At 42.4% G+C, this 18,111-nt stretch overlaps 1 protein-coding gene across 3 annotated transcripts in view; it reads right to left on the reverse strand.

Annotated features, from left to right (window-relative positions):
• The window catches only part of mios (missing oocyte, meiosis regulator, homolog (Drosophila)), a 56,885-nt gene extending 39,093 nt beyond the window's left edge, over positions 1-17,792 (reverse strand). Inside the window, exons 1-4 of one of the 3 annotated variants that reach the window (XM_068004138.1) lie at positions 17,709-17,790; positions 16,849-16,955; positions 5,467-6,873; positions 1,349-1,447 (exon numbers count right to left, since the gene is read on the reverse strand). In XM_068004138.1, the coding sequence (XP_067860239.1) occupies positions 1,349-1,447; positions 5,467-6,760 (1,393 nt within the window). In that variant the 5' untranslated portion in view covers positions 6,761-6,873; positions 16,849-16,955; positions 17,709-17,790. Of the gene's footprint in view, positions 1-1,348; positions 1,448-5,466; positions 6,874-6,994; positions 7,133-16,848; positions 16,956-17,708 lie in introns of those variants that run through there. The other 2 variants (XM_068004130.1, XM_068004146.1) reach the window with 2 other exon arrangements.
• Between the last annotated feature and the right edge of the window lie 319 nt (positions 17,793-18,111).

Consider the following 18,111-nt stretch of genomic DNA (forward strand, 5'->3'; position numbering starts at 1 on the left):
CCATTTTACATTACAATGTAGGCCTCACATCCTCAAGTGTCAAGGTTGAATAACAGATCTATAATTAACACCATAGCTTTATTAAAATCTCTAACTGGAAGATGGTTGTAATTAAAAAGAGTAACAGCTCCCCATCTTTTTGGCTGATGGCTCGTAACACTTAGATAATGCAGAAGTAGAGTCGCTGCTATGCTCTAATCTGTGTTGGTGTGGATTTCAGTCAATGAAAACAGAATCACAGAAAATAGAAGGTCCCTTGAGGTACTACTTATACCAAGAATATATATATCAAATTAAACCAAAAGTGAGTTTGTCCTCGAGAGGTGTAATAGCCAATCAAAAACAAGTTAACAGGGTCACTGCAGTTGTACAGGGCCTTGGTGAGACCACATCGGGAGTATTGTGTGCAGTTTTGGTCTCCTTATCTGAGGATGTCCTTGCCATGGAGGGAGAGCAATGAAGGTTTACCAGACTGATTCCTGGGATGGCAGGACTGACGTATGAGGAGACATTGAGTCGACTAGGCCTATATTCACTAGAGTTTAGAAGAATGAGAGGTGATCTCATCAAAACATATAAAATGCTAACAGGACTAGACAGACCAGATGCAGGGAGGATGTTCCCGATGGATGGGGAATCCATAACCAGGGGACACAGTCTCAGGAAACGGGGTATGCCATTTTAGAACAGAGATGAGGAGAAATTTCTTCACTCAGAGAGTGGTGAACCTGTGGAATTCTCTACCACAGAAGGCAGTGGAGGCCAAGTCATTAGATGTATTCAAGAAGGAGATAGATATATTTCTTAATGCTAAAGGGATCAAGGGATATGGGGAAAAAGCAGGAACAGGGTACTGAGTTAGACGATCAGCCATGATCATTTTGAATGGCGGAGCAGGCCCGAAGGGCCAAATGGCCTACTCTTGCTCCTATTTTCTATGTTTCTATGTAAACTTCTAAAGCAGGAAAATGGGACTGTATAAATTCAGCACAGGTAAAAAGGTGTATTAAAAGTGTGTATGTATCTAGGTTTCCTTGCCAAATACCTGTTACAAACCAAACAGGAAAATCTTAAATTTAAAAAAAATGGTTACTGCTATGTATGGCTGAATTATGCAGTTTCTGTTTTTGGATAGTTAAAATTAAAACACTGTGTTCCTGATACAAACCTTTGCCCAATTAAGAAACCTGAAGTTTGGATTGGAAATTTATATCAGCCCACCTAAAGCTAAATTCTGCATTCTCGTTCCTTTTAGTTATCCGATGACATCTGGAACATCAAATTATAAGCATCTGTACCAGAAACAACATTTACAAATGGATGGAAACACATTGATTAATTCACTCACCTGCACTTGATTTCACTATTGTTTTAATGCCAGAGTATACAAGAGGCACTTTGTTCACAGATGATTTCTGTTCTGCATCTTCAGCATATTGTTTCATAAGTGATTGTAAATATAGGAAAGCAACATGAGGGGAAAAATAGCTTGTAGTTTTTTTTGCCTACTTCAAATGAATTGACAGAATGAGAATCTATCTCCAATATCATGCTGCAGCAACTCTTAGCAATATACTATGGCCTTGAATTTTCCACAATCTGAGCACACACTTAAACAAACCTACAATCTGTACTTCTGCAATCAAACACTCAGTCTTCATTAATCACCATCTGATGGTTGATCACATTAGCCCCGAGGCAGCTCATTGTCAATTGTGTTCATTTCGTGTTCAATCTCTGTTACAGTGCATAGAATTTTAATTAATAAATAAGCTTTGATGATGTGCAACATGAAAATTCCTTCCCTCCCACCAGGGCTGGCTCATCCACCCTAAGCATCATATTATCCTCCTCACGACCTCTCTCCCCCCAACACATGCCTTTACCTCCACTGTCAACCCACCTGAGAAATCAGTGGCACCCATAACTCCCCCGAATACCCATCTTCAATGCTTCCACACTATCACTGCCATCTCAGTGCTGCCACACCCAAAACCCACCTTCCACCATCGCCATATCCAGAAGTCTGCTCCCAAGATTCCTTTCCCACTCCTCTCACAACCTGGTATGCCCTTCCCAGTGCTCCATCCTGAAAGCGCCCTCTTCATTCTCCCAGGACCCTCAAAATGCTCCCTCCCAAACCGCAGAACCAACCCTCAAATCCCCCCACCCCACCACACACAGTTCCTACAACCTACCTGCACTATCTGCCCCTTGATCCTGTTCTCTAAAAGAGATAAAGTAACCACATAGTTTAACTAAGTTTTTAAATAGTAAAAATTGTTAACTAATTTGCAATTCCATAGAAATAGACAATTCTGCTAGCCTAGCCTGAAAATATTGCCAACACTCCTAAAATACTCTAATAAAAGCACAATCGGACATATTCAAATCACTGTAAATCAGCGGTCCCAATATTATATTGTATGCTACAACAGCGTATCCTCCAATTCACCACAAACGTCACAGAAGGTCTATTATTTATTACATACATTATATTTTGTACGCTGTTTGAGGATGTACATAACACAAAGCAAGTGTTAAGTACAGCTATTTCTATATACAAGAAACCTGTATTTTTTTTAAAATAAAATTTTAATCCACCTGTCGCCTCAGGCACTAGCTAAGATGGATGGAAACCAGGATCATCCCTAAGATTCCAACAATTCTACCTTGTGGCCAGTTAGTTGGGTGGAATACTCAGATGGAACCCCTCCTAATGATGTGTTCCTTTGCCAGGCACAATAATTTCACTTAATGCCATGCTAATAACCCATTTTAGGGGATGAAAGGGAAGACCGAGCTGAAGCATGGAATTTTAAAACCAGAGCTCCCACCTGCATAATTTCAAAGCACCAAGCGCATCATGACATCACGTCTACCTTATTCCAGTGATAAGTTCCTCCAGAAAATACACTGTGGTGCACTGAGGTGTAAACATTTACTGGGTGGCTTTATGGCATAGATCAGAGCACAGTAGAGTGTGCCAGCAAAAACCACTAAAGCAATGACACTGACCCTTTACCACACCACGCCTGCCAGAGGAGGCAACCCTATAAGGTAAAGTGGCATAAGCTTTTAGCCAATTAATGTGTTAATAATCAATAATGATGGGTCCACTCCACTGATGCAAATGCAGCGGAGCGGAACTCCCATACTCCCAACATGAAGGCCGCAGATCCAGTCCTAATTTCCAGAGATGGGAGTCATTTACATGATTGGAGGGACACATGCTTCAGAGGCACAAGTGGATATCAGTCCATCCCACAGTCATTTTAATAGGGAGGCCCAACCTAGACCAAAAACAGCATTTAAAAATATATATGTATCTTCAGCTCCTAAGGCAGCTCAATAAGGTAACTGATTCCTTCCAGGATCAATTACTTTTGGCTGGAAACCTTCTGGGGCCTTCCTACGGTCCTCAATGGAACACACGCCAGTTCTTAGTGGCAAGAGTTCCACTGAGGCTTTATAAAGATGTAATTGGCAGAAATCACAGAAATGCCCCAACCCCTTGACATAGTGGGAGGTAGGCAGATTCCTCTCCACCTTCCACCACCCTTGCACGTAATTTACTGCCTTTTACATGGGGCAGAATCCCATTGAAACTGGGTTCCACCCCAAGTTCAAGCAGTTCATCCACCCTCTGCTCTGATCCTGGATTGGAATTTCAGGGCCTTTGTATCTAGAAGTTCAACTTCATCATCTGATTTAAAATTTTGAAGTTTTAGGAGAACTTGGGAGGAATTGAAGCAGTCAAACATTTTAAAATAATAAACTGCTCAAAAACCCTCACACTTGAAAAGATAAATTCCTAAAAAAAACAGCCTACTAGAAATCAGCCACAGCAGATGCTCTGGCTGCTAAAGACTAGCTCAGGTGAGATACGTATCAGGTTTGCCATTGATCTGGTCTCATTATCACCATTCCTGCCTACCACTCCTCAGTGCTTTCAAAGCAATTAGAAAGCCTGAAAACCAGGGCACATATACTGAAAATGGAACAGTCACATACATCACCCATTAATTCCCCCAGGCTGGGTAGACCAAATGTAGCAAGTCTCTGGCAGGATGCTTTCTCACTAGGAAAGTGGGATACTAAATAATTTTAAATACAGATAAATAGGATGGGGGATGAGTAGGATGGGGAAGAAATGGAGGGGAAAGTACTTTAACTTGAAAGCACATCCCTCCTTCCAAAATATTCCATCCCTTCTGTCCTTCGGATGAGATGTTAAACCGAAGTTTCGTCTGGGATCTCAGGTGGACATAAAAATTCCATGGCTCTATTCGAAGAAGAGCAGGGGAGTTCTCCCGGTATCTTGGCCAGTGTTTATCCCTCAACCAACACCACTAAAAAAAAATTATCTGGTCATTATCACATTGCAGTTTGTGGGATCTTGCTGTGCACAAACTGGCTGCCGTGTTTACATTACAACAGTGACTATACTTCAAAAGTACTTAATTGGTTGTAAAGAGCTTTGGGTCGTCCTGAGGTCAAGAAAGGCGCTATATAAATGCAAATATTTTATTTCTTCTTTAACCTTGAAGCAATAGCTTCAAAAAAAAGTTGTTGCAATTCAGAATAATCCTCCATTTACATGTTTGTATAAAACACTGAGCGTGGATTAAATATTAAACTACTTTAGCACCTTAAGCAGTATTTAGAAGTATTTGAAGCACAGACAGCCCATTCATAACGACTGTTTAAGCTGTGAGAGAAAACAGTTATCTGAATGATTTGATTAGTAGCACTAAACAGCTTATACTGGAAGTTAATACTGGGATGGGGAAAGATCAGTATAAATAAATATTATTTCCAGGGGATACACCAGAAACATTAACCTGTTATTCCTCTACAGATGCTGATGGACGTCCTGTGTACTTTTAGCGTATTTTATTTTAATTTCAGTTTTCAGCATTTGCAGTTTTTAAAAAAAATCTCTTTAGCACCACATAATGCAGTTTCTACTGATTTTACTGGACTTTTTTTTTTAAAAAGCCTTTGAACTGAATAGTTTCAATATTATGAGCAGTGTAGGTCATCGTCAGCAGTGCAACAGGATCCTTATTGTCATACATTAGGATAACCATACCTATTAAACTTCATTTGTGAGTTATTCTGCCAGTTACACGATACAACGATAATGGAGTTGTTGACTAATCATAGCAATCAATCTCTATCAATTAGTCTACAACAGACCCAGTTCTACCACCAAAAGCCAATTAAGGAAACTAAAATAGAAATTATCTAACAGGAAAGTTTCATTTACTTTTAAAAATAATTCACACTGACAAATAAATTGTTGCACAATAAAACAAAATTTAAGAAGTTACTTTATGCAAGTTTTTGGTCTTCATAAACATCACTGCAAGATTTATATTGCTTCCTAAGCAACAATTTCTTTTTAAAAAATCTTTGAAGAAACCATTATCTTGCTACTCAGAATTTTAACCAAAAGGATATAATGCAGAGTGTACCATAAAGATTTTAGCTGTGGGTCGTCATCTCCAGCCAATAAATAATTTCTCCACACTTGTTCGGTGTCAAGTCCATATCTTGATAATGCCCGCTGCCTCATTTTTGTGGCAACATCCTTCTCTCCAGAACTAGTTTCTCCCTCCTCACTGCAGTCATACAAGTGTCTGCCACACGCCCATATCAGAGAAGTAGTTGGACTCCACGCCAGTGATATTCGCTCAAAGACAGTGAAGTCTGACATCAATCGGTTAGATGTCACCACAACCATACGGTTCTGATTTGTCGGATGCCAAGCAAATGAGGCAATGTAGTTTTCACATGGCTGGACACTCCTTTCTATTATGGTGGGCTCAGTTTCATCCCCAATAGGTGTTGGGGTATGTTGCATATCATACAGGCGAATTATATTACTATCTCTAGTCAACGTAGCCAGTAAACCAGTTCTAGTTGGGCACCAAGCTACTTTTGTTAGTGGTTTTGGTTGCTCTGTCAGTGTTAGCACTGGCTTCTCAAACTTCCGTAAATCCCAGATTGCCACTTGACCTTCAAAGAAAGATGCTACACGGTCATGGAAGTGAGGATCGACAGTTACACCCTGAACAGCCTTTGTATTGACAAACATTTTCTGGCTGGTGTTTCTCAAGTCAAAAATTGCAAGATTGCGGTGCATGCCTGCCAACAGCAGCTTTTGGTCTCTTGGGAGCCAACAAAGGGAGAGGCTTGCATCGTTCTGGCCTAGTTCATACAACGGCTTTGTTACGACAAGGCCAGCATCTGTATCACCAGCAGAAAGTCGCACCTTCTCTGCTGGGACTGCTATCTCTGGTGTATATTTGCTGCTGATATCCCAGATGAGTACTGAGAAATCTGCCCTGTGTTTATCCAGTCCAGCAGCAAGCCAGTTGCTGTCCACAGGATTCCAAGCTAACGTATTACACTGGCGAGCATGCTTAGGAACAAATTCCTTTCCTATCAAATCTCTGCATTTAGAATTGCGATCTTGACCAAGGCTAGTAAGGACAACCCGTCCATTGGCTTGACCAACAGCAAGTAAACACTCTGGGTCATACTTAGGATACCAAGCCACACATTTCATATAGGGGGTGTCAGAGTTAATTGCCAGCAATGTGGCTGTGGTGTCCTCTGAAAGCCTCAAAGAACCTGCTTTAGCTTCAGAATTTCCCGATTCAGTTCGATAAAGGCACAGTTCAGAGTCACAAACAACAAATCTGTCCACATGGTGAGGAGCCCACAGGATGTCAGGCTTCGAACCACTCATATTTTCTACCAGATTGCACAAAGATTCATTCCAAATGTTTTAATATCACTTTCATTGATCAGCTTGATTGAAGGTAGACAAACACACAAGCCTCACGTTGTAACATTATGAATCTGTGAGGAAAAAAACAGAATTGTTTTGGTTCATTATTAAATCGTGATAATTGGCTTCTTCGTAGCAATGACATGACCAGCTATTAGTGCAGGCAAAGACAAACAACAACATTTTAGTTACCTTTCCATGCCACATTGAGTTATAATCTTGGAACTAAGACAGTATAAATTTGAAGTTGTAGTACCTCTACCCCCTTAGAGCAGCGGTTTGAGGCTTGTATGTGATACACCAAAGCCTAAAGAACAATTTCAGGCCTCCAGTATCTATTAAAACAGATCACAAATAAGTTATTGCACATTCCAGCAGAATGGCGGAGTAACAATGCACAAATTATTTTGGGGGTTAAGGATGGTGCACTAGGCAATGGATGAATGCTACATTTTCATCTGTCATAATAATAATGCATCTATTACTATAAAAACATCACATCCTGTCTCCATCAATGAACGATTTCTGTCTCACATGAGATTAGCACATGTCTCAGGAGAGGGATTCATTCTGTGGTGAAGCTTTTGTGATCTACTGAGAAAGTCTGCAGAAACACAATATACTAGAGCTATTTATGGCTACGTCTTATTAACTGTCATTCCCACAAGTGAAGTCAAGGTTCTGACTGACAGCTTGAACAGCAATTAATCTTTGAACAAGCCAGTATTTACTTATCGGGGTAATTTTACAAGATTGCACACCTGGCATGGAGCCTTGCTTGCCGTAGCCATGTTTCAGAGATTTGGGGCATGCCCAAATTCCTGATATGCACTCCCGACACTCCATACTGTAAAATCATTCCACGTCGATTAGACCCCTGGTAGCTTTAAAGGGGAAACACACCTACACTTTAGCAGAGGAATAATACAATGCTTTACAAAGCATAATGTTCCTGTCCCTATAAAATAAAGCAATTTATAATTTACCTGTCCCTATAAAACAGCACATCCTCAGACTTATGATGAGCACCAGAACGGGATAGTCGTTTAAAAATTCTGTGTACGTAATCCACATAGTGTACGCCTTAGTTTTTCCTCTCTCTCTTCCTCAGCTGTCACTAATTAGAATGTTTACAAAACACAGCTGATGGTAATAAGAGCATGTTTCCTCAAGAAGCTTTCAAAATTCATGAAAAAAGAACCCAGATTAGGATGAGGAAAGACACTGTCCATCTCAACTTAACACACTTTCACACTTACAGTAATCTAGTGGGTATGGTACTGGACTAGCAACCGATCATGAGTTCAAATTCCACCATAGCAAGTTGTGAAATTGAACTTAATAAATCCAGTACCAGAAAATGCCCACTAAAGCTGCAGCTAGTTGTAAAAACCCAACTGGTTTACTAATGGCCTTCAAGGAACAGAACCTGCCAGCCGTATCTGGTTTGGACTACACACAATGCCGGTCCCACACTACACAGTTGATTCTTAATGCCCTTAGTGTAACTAGGAATGGGCAATAAATACCGCTTTACCAGTTTTGCCCAAATCCCAAGAACAAGTAAAAAATGAACAGCTTTTATTTAAAAGTTTAGCCGCAAACCAACTCACATTCATCACCAGTTTCTTTCAAATTATTTTCAAAAGCCACGAACTGTTAGAGATAAATGACTTTTCTACTACTATAAAAAGAATGCTTATAATTCAAACATAAATAAAAGCAACAAGCGGATGGATCTGTGTTTTAAAACAAACACTCGATATAAACTTCATCTGAATAAACCTTTTGAAATTTGTCCTCTAGCTTTTCATAAAATGTTGAAAAACAGCCAAGGAGGTATTACTGAAAGCTGAAGAGAATCATTCTGGCACTTGGGCTGATAAAATGCTACTGATGCATCCTGGGGAATTAGGCACACTGCATACCCAGACTGCAGCATCTGCCTTCAGCTAACCGAACAAAAATATTAAGTCCAATGCAAGGCATTTGAGAGAGACTAGGGCATTCAAGTAAAAGTTTTAATAAAGGTACTAAAAGACATGAGAATTTAATTATGTTATTATATTTTCAATGTTTTATTTAATTTAAATTCTCATCAGAGGTTTTGGTTTCTGAAAGAATAAATGCAAACAACTTTTTTTTAAATTGAAGAGTTCTCAGTCATTCAATTGGTTGATTTTCCATTTTATTTATTGGCGGGGTCCCCTGACCGGTCATTCATGATTATCTGGTCCTTAGTAGTTTAATAGTAATTTTCTAGCTGCTGTCCTCACTTTTGATTCATATGTTTCCTAGTTCATTTTCAATTTGCAGCAGTTTTACTTTGAGCCAATGAAGTGTGGTGCAAAGGTGTGACAGCGGGAAGCAAGTGTGACACAGCGACAGGTATACTACACAGGACTTTTAATGTGGTATGAACATACATAATCATAGGAACTGCACATCAGACACTTTTAATATGTCACACTTCCTTCATGTCACACTTTTCACACCACTTTTAATATGATTATGTAAGTTCATACCCTCTCCCGAATGCTGAGATACATGGGACACACTCAGAACTAATATCCATATAGCCGCAACTTTAGCCGAAGGCAAAAAGACTGTTCAAGATAAAGACTGGTTTGCAGCATAACAACATCTTTCATTTATATAGCACCTTTAACGTAGTAAAACGTCCCAAGGCATTTCACAGGAGTGTAATCAGACAAAAATTGACACCGTGCCAAAGTAGGACATATTAGGTCAGATGACTAAAAACTTAGTCAGAGATAGATTTTAAAGAGCGTTTTTAAATGGGAGAAAGAAAGGTGGAGGGGCAGAGGGGCTTGGGGAGAGAATTCAAGAGTTATGGGGCTTGGCAGCTGAAGGCACAGCCACCAACGGTGGGGCAAAGGAAGCGGGGATGCACAAGAGTCGGAGGAACGCAAAGTTCTCAGAGGGTTGTAGGGCTGGTGGAGGTTAGAGAGCTAGAGGGGGGGGTTAGGGTTTCAGCAGCATATGGGCGGAGATGGACGATGTTATAGAGGTAGAAGCAGGTGGGGGTCTTTGTGACGGAAAGGATATGTGGTCAAAGCTCAGAAGTAGTGAACAGTGTGGTTCAGCCTGAGACAGCGACCAGGGAGGGGGGTGGAATCAGTGGAACCACACTGAAGAAATGGTTCCAGTTATTAAAGCAAAATGCACAGCATAGTCCCACCACAGAATGAATCCCTCTCCTGAGATATGTGCTAATCTCAAAGTGGCTAAATGCAAATTATAATTAACAGCAAGGAAACACATTCAATCATATTAGCTAGATCTGTGCGAGAAGATACAAAAGTGCTTTGAAAATGGAAACCTACAAGGTATGTATGATGTAATAATGAAAGCAGTAAGTGCTTTAGTCAAGAAGACTGTACCATTCAAATCCCTCAAAAGAAGCCTCATCACTGACAGAGACAAACAGATGTAATGCTGGGTAAAATACTATCATGAACTTCATTCATGTGAAGCGACTGTTTCAGAAGCCGCTTTACGTGCGATCCTCAGGCTTCAGACCAGCGAGGAATTCGATACAAAGCAATCTATAAATGAGCTTGAAAAGGCAATCACTTCCCTACCATCAGGAAAGGCTGCAGGAGAAAGGTCTGGTCAGCAGAAAAGGCCTTTTCTATTTGCTGGAGAGTTGGCTACGCCACAGTCCTACTCAGTCTGATTCGATCCTTCAATGATGGTATGAAGGCTACAATCCATTACGATGGTAATCAATCTAGCAGCTTTGAAATCCGCAGTGATGTACTTTGGCACCAACACTCTTTGGTATATTCTTCTTCTCCTGTTTCGTTATGCTTGCTCATCTAATGCCGAAGGTATATTACTCCATACAAGATCAGATGGAAAACTCTAATATTGCAAAAATCAAAAACCTGTTGATGAGAACTTCTTTTCGCCAATGATGCTGTGTTTATTGTACACAGTGAAGTGGAGCTTAAACAACTTTGCAATAGCTTTTCGTTAGGTTGTGATGATTTTGGACTAACCATGACGATGATCATGACACAAAGAGGTTATATTGGATAACCCCCAAAACTGGTCGCGGTGCGCAATTAACCGGCGCCCGGTTGATGAGATGCAGGAAGCACGTAACATTCGTGCTGCCTGGGGATTTACCTGATTGCTGCAAGCAGCTAGGCCTAGCTGTAATATTGAGTAGCTGCTCACCAGAGGGGCCGTGATATCGCGAGTGGCTAGCACCACTTCAAGGCACCCTGCAACTCTTATTTGCAAAATATAAGATACAGGTCCACACGAAGTCTGAACGGAGATCAGACATCGCACATGTAAAACACAAATGCAGGTCCCATCCCTATGTTTACAAACTGTTGAGTTGTTTTAAAACGTTGAATAAAGATTGCACACTACTAAATCCCACATCCTCCAATCGGCATGCCAGACCTCACCAATCTGCCGATCTGAGTTCGTACACTGATCTATCGCATATTCTCCTTACTGCACATGCTATGGGCATGTTATCTGCGCATGCGCAAATGCCTTTACCAAGATGGCATCCAACGCACATCACGCAAGAAGTGTGCGCGCATTCCGGATGCCATTTTGGGTCCTTAGGAGGCAGTGTAGTATCTACAAAACAGGCGCTATGCAACCCAATTTATTGCCCAAGTTGTGTTGACTGCACCAGAAGTTGTACACAAGTTCTGCTACCCAGAATCAACTCTATCGATCACTTATCTCTAGACAATGAACTGAGTTCTCACATTTTAAAAGGCAGTAACCACAATCGGCCAACTGACTAAGTATGTGTGCAATAATAGAAAATTAACATTGAACACCAAGATATGGGTCTATCAAACGCGTTCTGAGCACGCTGCTGTATGGAAGCGAGGCCTGGACTACCAATTGTACACGAGAGAAGGCTGAACTCTTTCCACACCCGCTGTCCTCGCCATATTCTAAATATCAAGTAGGGAGATAAAGTTCTTGACACTGAAGTACTAGAGAAAGCTAGGTTGCCAAGTCAAATAACTCTACTCAAACTTAAATGTCTCCAGCGGCTTGGTCATCTATATCGGATGGAAGATGGACATATTCCAAAGGATCTCTTGCATGGAGAACTTGCAGATGCTTCAAGGCTGCTGGGCTGACCTAGGCTCTGGTTCAAAGACATTTTCAAGCGGGATTTGAATATTTTTAATGATACAAGCTGGGAAGATGTGGCTGACAACAGGAGAGACTGGGTGGCTGCACTGCATCAAGGAGCCAAAGAGGCTGAAGAGAGGTGGCTGAGAGGTAAGAGAAAAGCATCTCAAGAGTCAATATTGCAGAAACTTCATCATTTGACCCCACGACTTACGCCTGCATCATCTGCGGCAAGAACAGTCGCTCGAGAATTGGATTCTTTAGCTACTCATGGTATTACAGTATAGCAAAATAACTAAACTGCTTTGGCACTTACACGATCATCTTTCAAGATGGATGGCTGTCATACTTCAATTCATACCTGAAGAATCTATTTCAGTTGCATCCAGACTGGGTCTGGCCATCAGGCAAACTTATTACCTAAGTTCAGATGAATTTGGTTGAGGAGTTCAAGCATTTTACCTGCATATACATAAAAGTTGTTGTATGCGTAATCTCTGAAAAAGTGTTGAATTCAGATACCCTAGAGATCTTGCTACAAAATGTATACTTCCTATCCCTTTTTGTGCAGTATGTATACCGAATGCAGATCTATATGATCTTGCTCACTTTGATTTACAAATCTAACCCTGTTTGATCCAATTCTTTTCTGTTGGTCAGCCAGGTATCTGAGATAGGTGAAAACCCACTGTTTTTAAGTCTGCAAACCAAGCTTCTGAAAAGGTTACACATATAGAATTTTTGTTTGCTTGCTAGAGTGCACACCCCACAAATCGAGAGCTTAGATGTAGGCTAACAGAGCCATGGCTTACAATATCCCTTGGTATGCACAGATACTGTTGAGTTAACCAGTAATTTACCAATATAGTCTACTGGTAAGTTAGCTGCTGCTTGTCCAGCTAGGACCATATTACCCAGTTGCAGGGTCAACTAGAACCAATTGGGAAGAATCCCAGCCAACCCCCCAGGCCCCCATGACAGGTCTGTCCCGCAAGCTTCCATTAGTGAGTCAGAATAACTCATCACATCAACAGTGCCCCAGAGTAAGAATGAACAAACTTGCATTTACATAGCACCATATAATTTCCTCAGGATAGCCCCAAGTGCCTTATAACTAATGCATTAGTTTTGAAGTGCAGTAACCGTTAGCATTCACTGCAAACCTGACTGGTTCAGATATTCTATCACTGGGTCAGCCAGAGAGGGTTGACTTCGATTGTAACTTCCACCTCCAAGATCCCACCTACCACCCCATCAAGGAAGATAGTCACTAGGTGATCATTAGACAACAGATAAGTGTAGGTTTGAACCTTGGATTGGCAGACAGCGGGTGTCATAGAATCATCATAGAAAGTTACAGCACAGAAGGAGGCCATTCGGCCTATCATGTCCGTGCCGGCTGAAAGAGAGCTATCCAGCTTAATCCCACTTTCCAGCACATGGTCCGTAGCCCTGTAGGTTACGGCACTTCAAGTGCTGATCCAAGTATTTTTTAAATGAGTTGAGGGTTTCTGCCTTTACCACCCTTTCAGGCAGTGAGTTCCAGACCCCCACCGCCTTCTGGGTGAAAAAAATTCTCCTCAGTTCCCCTTTAATCCTTTTATCAATTACTTTAAAACTATGCCCCCTGGTCACTGACCCCTCTGCTAAGGGAAATAGGTCCTCCCTATTCAATCTATCTAATCCCTTCATAATTTTATATATCTCAATTAAATCTCCCCTCAGCCTCTTTTGTTCCAAAGAAAACAACACCAGCCTATCCAATCTTTTCTCATAGCTAAAATTCTCCAGCCCTGGCAACATCCCCGTAAATATCATTTGTACCCTCTCTAGTGTAATCACATCGTTCCTGTAATATGGTAACCAGATCTGTATGCAGTACTCAAGCTGTGGCCTAACCCATGTTTATACAGTTCTAGCATAACCTCCCTGCTCTTATATTCTATGCCTCGGCTAATAAAAGGAAAGTATCCCATATGCCTTTTTAACCACCTTATCTACCAGTCCTGCTACCTTCAGGGATCTGTGGACATGCACTCCAAGGTCCCTTTGTTCCTCTACACCTCTCACTATCCTCCCTTGCCTTGTTTGCCCTCCCCAAATGCATTACCTCACACTTCTCTGGATTGAATTCCATTTGTCACTTTTCTGCCCTTCTGACCAGTCCATTGATATCTTCCTGCAGTCTACAGCTTTCCTCCTCACTAGCAACCAATTTTTGTATCATCTGCAAACTTCTTGATCAAGCCACCCACATTCAAGTCCAAATCATTCATATATACCACAAAAAGCAAGGGACCTAGTACTGAGCCTTGCAGGACCCCACTGGAAACAGCCTTCCAGTTGCAAAAACACCCGTCAACCCTTTGCTTCCTGCCACTGAGCCAATTTTGGATCCAACTAGCCACTTTTGCTTTCATTCCATGAGTTTTTACTTTGTCAACCAGTCTGCTATGTGGGACCTTGTCAAAAGCCATGCTAAAATCCATGTACACGACTTCAAATGCATTACCCTCATCGACCCTCCTTGTTACCTGCTCAAAAAATTCAATCAAGTTAGTCAGACACGATCTTCCCTTAACAAATCCATGCTGACTGTCCTTGATCAATCCTTGCCTTTCTAAATGACTTTGATTTATGCTGTCCCTCAGAATTGATTCCAATAATTTGCCCACCACCAAGGTTAGACTGACTGGCCTATAATTACTCGGTCTACCTCTTTTTCCCTTTTTAAACAATAGTACAATGTTAGCAGTCCTCCAATCCCCCAGCACCACACCTGTAGGCAGGGAGGATTGGAAAATGATGGTCAGAGCCTCTGCTTTTTCCTCCCTTGCTTCTCGTAACAGCCTGGGATATATTTCATCTGGGCCTGCAATTTATCCACTTTCAAAGATGCTAATCCCCTTAATACTTCCTCGCTCACTATGTTTATCCCATCCAATAATTCACACTCCTCCTCAACTACAATCTCTGCATTATCCCCCTCTTTTGTGAAGACAGACGCAAAGTATTCATTAAGAACCATACCCCCATCTTCTGCCTCCACACATAGGTTATCTTTTTGGTCTCTAATAGGCCCTTCTCTTTCCTTAGTTATCCTCTTGCTCTTTATGTATTTATAAAACATTTTTGGGTGTCAGGCGTTACTCTGAAGCAGCATGGTAAGCAGCACGCTGACAAAATGTTTGAATGCATCACGATCATCCTCCTGACCACAGCATAGATACACATCACATCTCATATTGATCCCACCAGTTAGAAGTGCGGAACTTCAGTAACAGCTGAAACCCAATCAAAGTAGATAGTGAACTCTCAATATATGAACACATCTTTTTATAGTAATGCCTTTCACTCAGTAGTCATCTCAAGAATCAGATTCCACATCAGCTTTATGATGGACATCTTTTTAAAAATTCGTTCATGGGATGTGGGCGTCGCTGGCAAAGCCAGCATTTATTACCCATCCCTAATTACCCTCGAGGTGGTGGTGGTGAGCCGCCTTCTTGAACCGCTGCAGTCCGTGTAGTGAAAGTTCTCCCACAGTGCTGTTAGGAAGGGAGTTCCAGGATTTTGACCCAGCGACGATGAAGGGACGGCGATATATTTCCAAGTCAGGATGGTGTGTGACTTGGAGGGGAACGTGCAGGTGCCCATGTGCCTGCTGCCCTTGTCCTTCTAGGTGGTAGAGGTCACGGGTTTGGGAGGTGCTGTCGAAGAAGCCTTGGCGAGTTGCTGCAGTGCATCCTGTGGATGGTACACACTGCAGCCACAGTGCACTGGTGGTGAAGAGAGTGTACGTTTAGGGTGGTGGATGGGGTGCCAATCTGCCTTCAGTGCGATGGAAGAACCTACAGAGGACATCTTGTGTTGTGTGCCAGCTATCTTGATGTCCTAAATGTCTAAGACTAATAACAACTTGCATTTGTATAGCACCTTTAACATAGTAATATGTCCCAAGGCGCTCCACAAGAGTGTTATCAAATAAAATTTGACACCGAGCTACATAAGGAGATATTAGGACAGGAGACCAAAAGCTTGGTCAAAGAGGTACGTTTTAAGGAGCTGAGAGAGGCAGAGTGGTTTAGGGAACTAATTCCTGAGAATGCTGCATACCAAGCTTACTCATTAACTATATAATCCAAGACTTCAAGTGAGACTTGTACCAAGATGCATGTCTGTCATGTGACTGAACTCCCCTCCCTCCCCGGTCTTCCACAAGGACTGGAGGAAGTGCTGTTGGCTCATGCTTATAAGTTCTCAATCACGGAGAGCTGTTTCGACACATCTTATATGCAATGAGCTCAGTGTGTATTCAGACTTTGTTGTCACTGAACAAAAACAGATGTGTCCTTCATCCCTGCTTGTGTGATCCTAAACAACAACGACTTGCATTTATATAGTGCCTTTAACATAGTAAAACATCCCAAGGTGCTTCATAGGAGCGTTACCAAACAAAATGTGACACCGAGCCACACAGGACAGGTAATAAAAGCTTGGTCAAAGAGGTAGGTTTTAAGGAACGTTTTAAAAGGTGGAGCGCTGGAGATGTGGAGAGATTTAGGGAGGGAATTCCAGAGCTTAGGCCCTAAGCAGCTGGAGGCACAGCCACCAATGGTGCAGCAATGAAAATTGGGGACAGGCAAGAGGCCAGAATTGGAGCAGTGCAGAGATCTCGGAGGGTTGTAGGGCTAGAGGAGGTTACAGGAATAGGGAGGGACGAAGCCATGGAGGGATTTGAGAACAAGGATAAGAATTTTAAAAATCAAGGCATTACCGGACCAGGAGCCAATGTAGGTCAGCAAGCACAGGGGTGATGGGTGAACAGAACTTAGTATCGTCCATCTGGTACCAGTATAAATCAACAATTGTAACAGATGCCCCTTGTATCTTTCAACCAATACCTTTCAGAGATTCTTGGGCTATTCAAAGCCGGAATGCCACATTTTCACTGGTTAAAGATGGTAGGCAAAGCACTCTAGTTCTCGAAGTGAGTCTACCAGTGACACATCTGCAACAAGAAGTACGATATCTTGGAAATGCCTGCAACAGACAAATCTAACATTCGACCAGCTTCTTCATGAGCACTGAACGAAAGCGTTACTAAAATTAGTTAAAAGGAATGTCCATGAGTTTCCAACACTTTGGGGTGTTCTCAATTAAAGCCACAATCTTTCTTCACAAAAGCCAAATCCAGCCTTCACAGAATCATAGAAAATTTACGGCACAGAAGGAGGCCATTCGGCCCATCATGCCTGCACCGGCATTTTGCATTCAGATTACTTAGCAGGAGTTAGGGGTATCTAACATAACGACTGCTGCTGAGCTGGGGGGAGGGGGAGGGGGAGGGGGGGGGAGTCAGAAACGCCAAGCCCCGCCCCTCCCCGTGGTGATTGACACATGTCATTCATGTTTCAAAGCGATCTCTCTGCCAACTGTAACCACCTCCCTCCAAGCGCGTGATTACCCCGGAAAGGGGGGCAGCGGCCTAGAGGCCACCAGGCGGTGATTGCCGTTTAAACTTCGGTAGTAAGCCGTCCCTTCATTTCCCTGTCCGAGGACTCGGTTGCGGTACAGGAGCCCAGGGCCGGCCCGCTAGATCCTCAACCGACGGACACTGCTTCTTTCTGTCCGCCGGGCCTGATCGTGCCACCGCCATCAGCGTCATATGGGCCACTGACTGCACGTAAACGGCCGCATTCGAACCGGTACACTCGGTAATTGGCACCTACCACCCGCCGCAGACCGAACCCCCGATACTCACCCACCGATTCGCCCGGCACCTCGAGCGTTAATACCGACTTCATCCGGAAAAACCGATCCGAGTTCGCATTAGAGCGCATGCGCGATCCTCTTACTCCCCCTCGGCCGCGGTCGCTGTGTTTATTCACGTGACGCCTGACGTCACAGCAGAACCTCGACCCCCGCCTCTACTCGCCGCGCGCTTGTCTCTTTGGGGATTTGGAAGGACAGATTGAAGGATGCCGAGCTGTCAGCATTGGTCAATACTAAAAGTGGAGATCCTGAGCAGGCAAATTGCAAAAAACACTTTTACATCACATTATTTTAAAGCAAATTTAGTGATTGAAACTCCGAACATAAGTGATACGTGACAGTTCTCCAGTATGTACACAGACCAGATTACACTTCATTTCACTGTTGCAATG

This window comes from Heptranchias perlo, chromosome 2, assembly GCF_035084215.1.
Source record: "Heptranchias perlo isolate sHepPer1 chromosome 2, sHepPer1.hap1, whole genome shotgun sequence".
Taxonomy (NCBI): Eukaryota; Metazoa; Chordata; class Chondrichthyes; order Hexanchiformes; family Hexanchidae; genus Heptranchias; species Heptranchias perlo.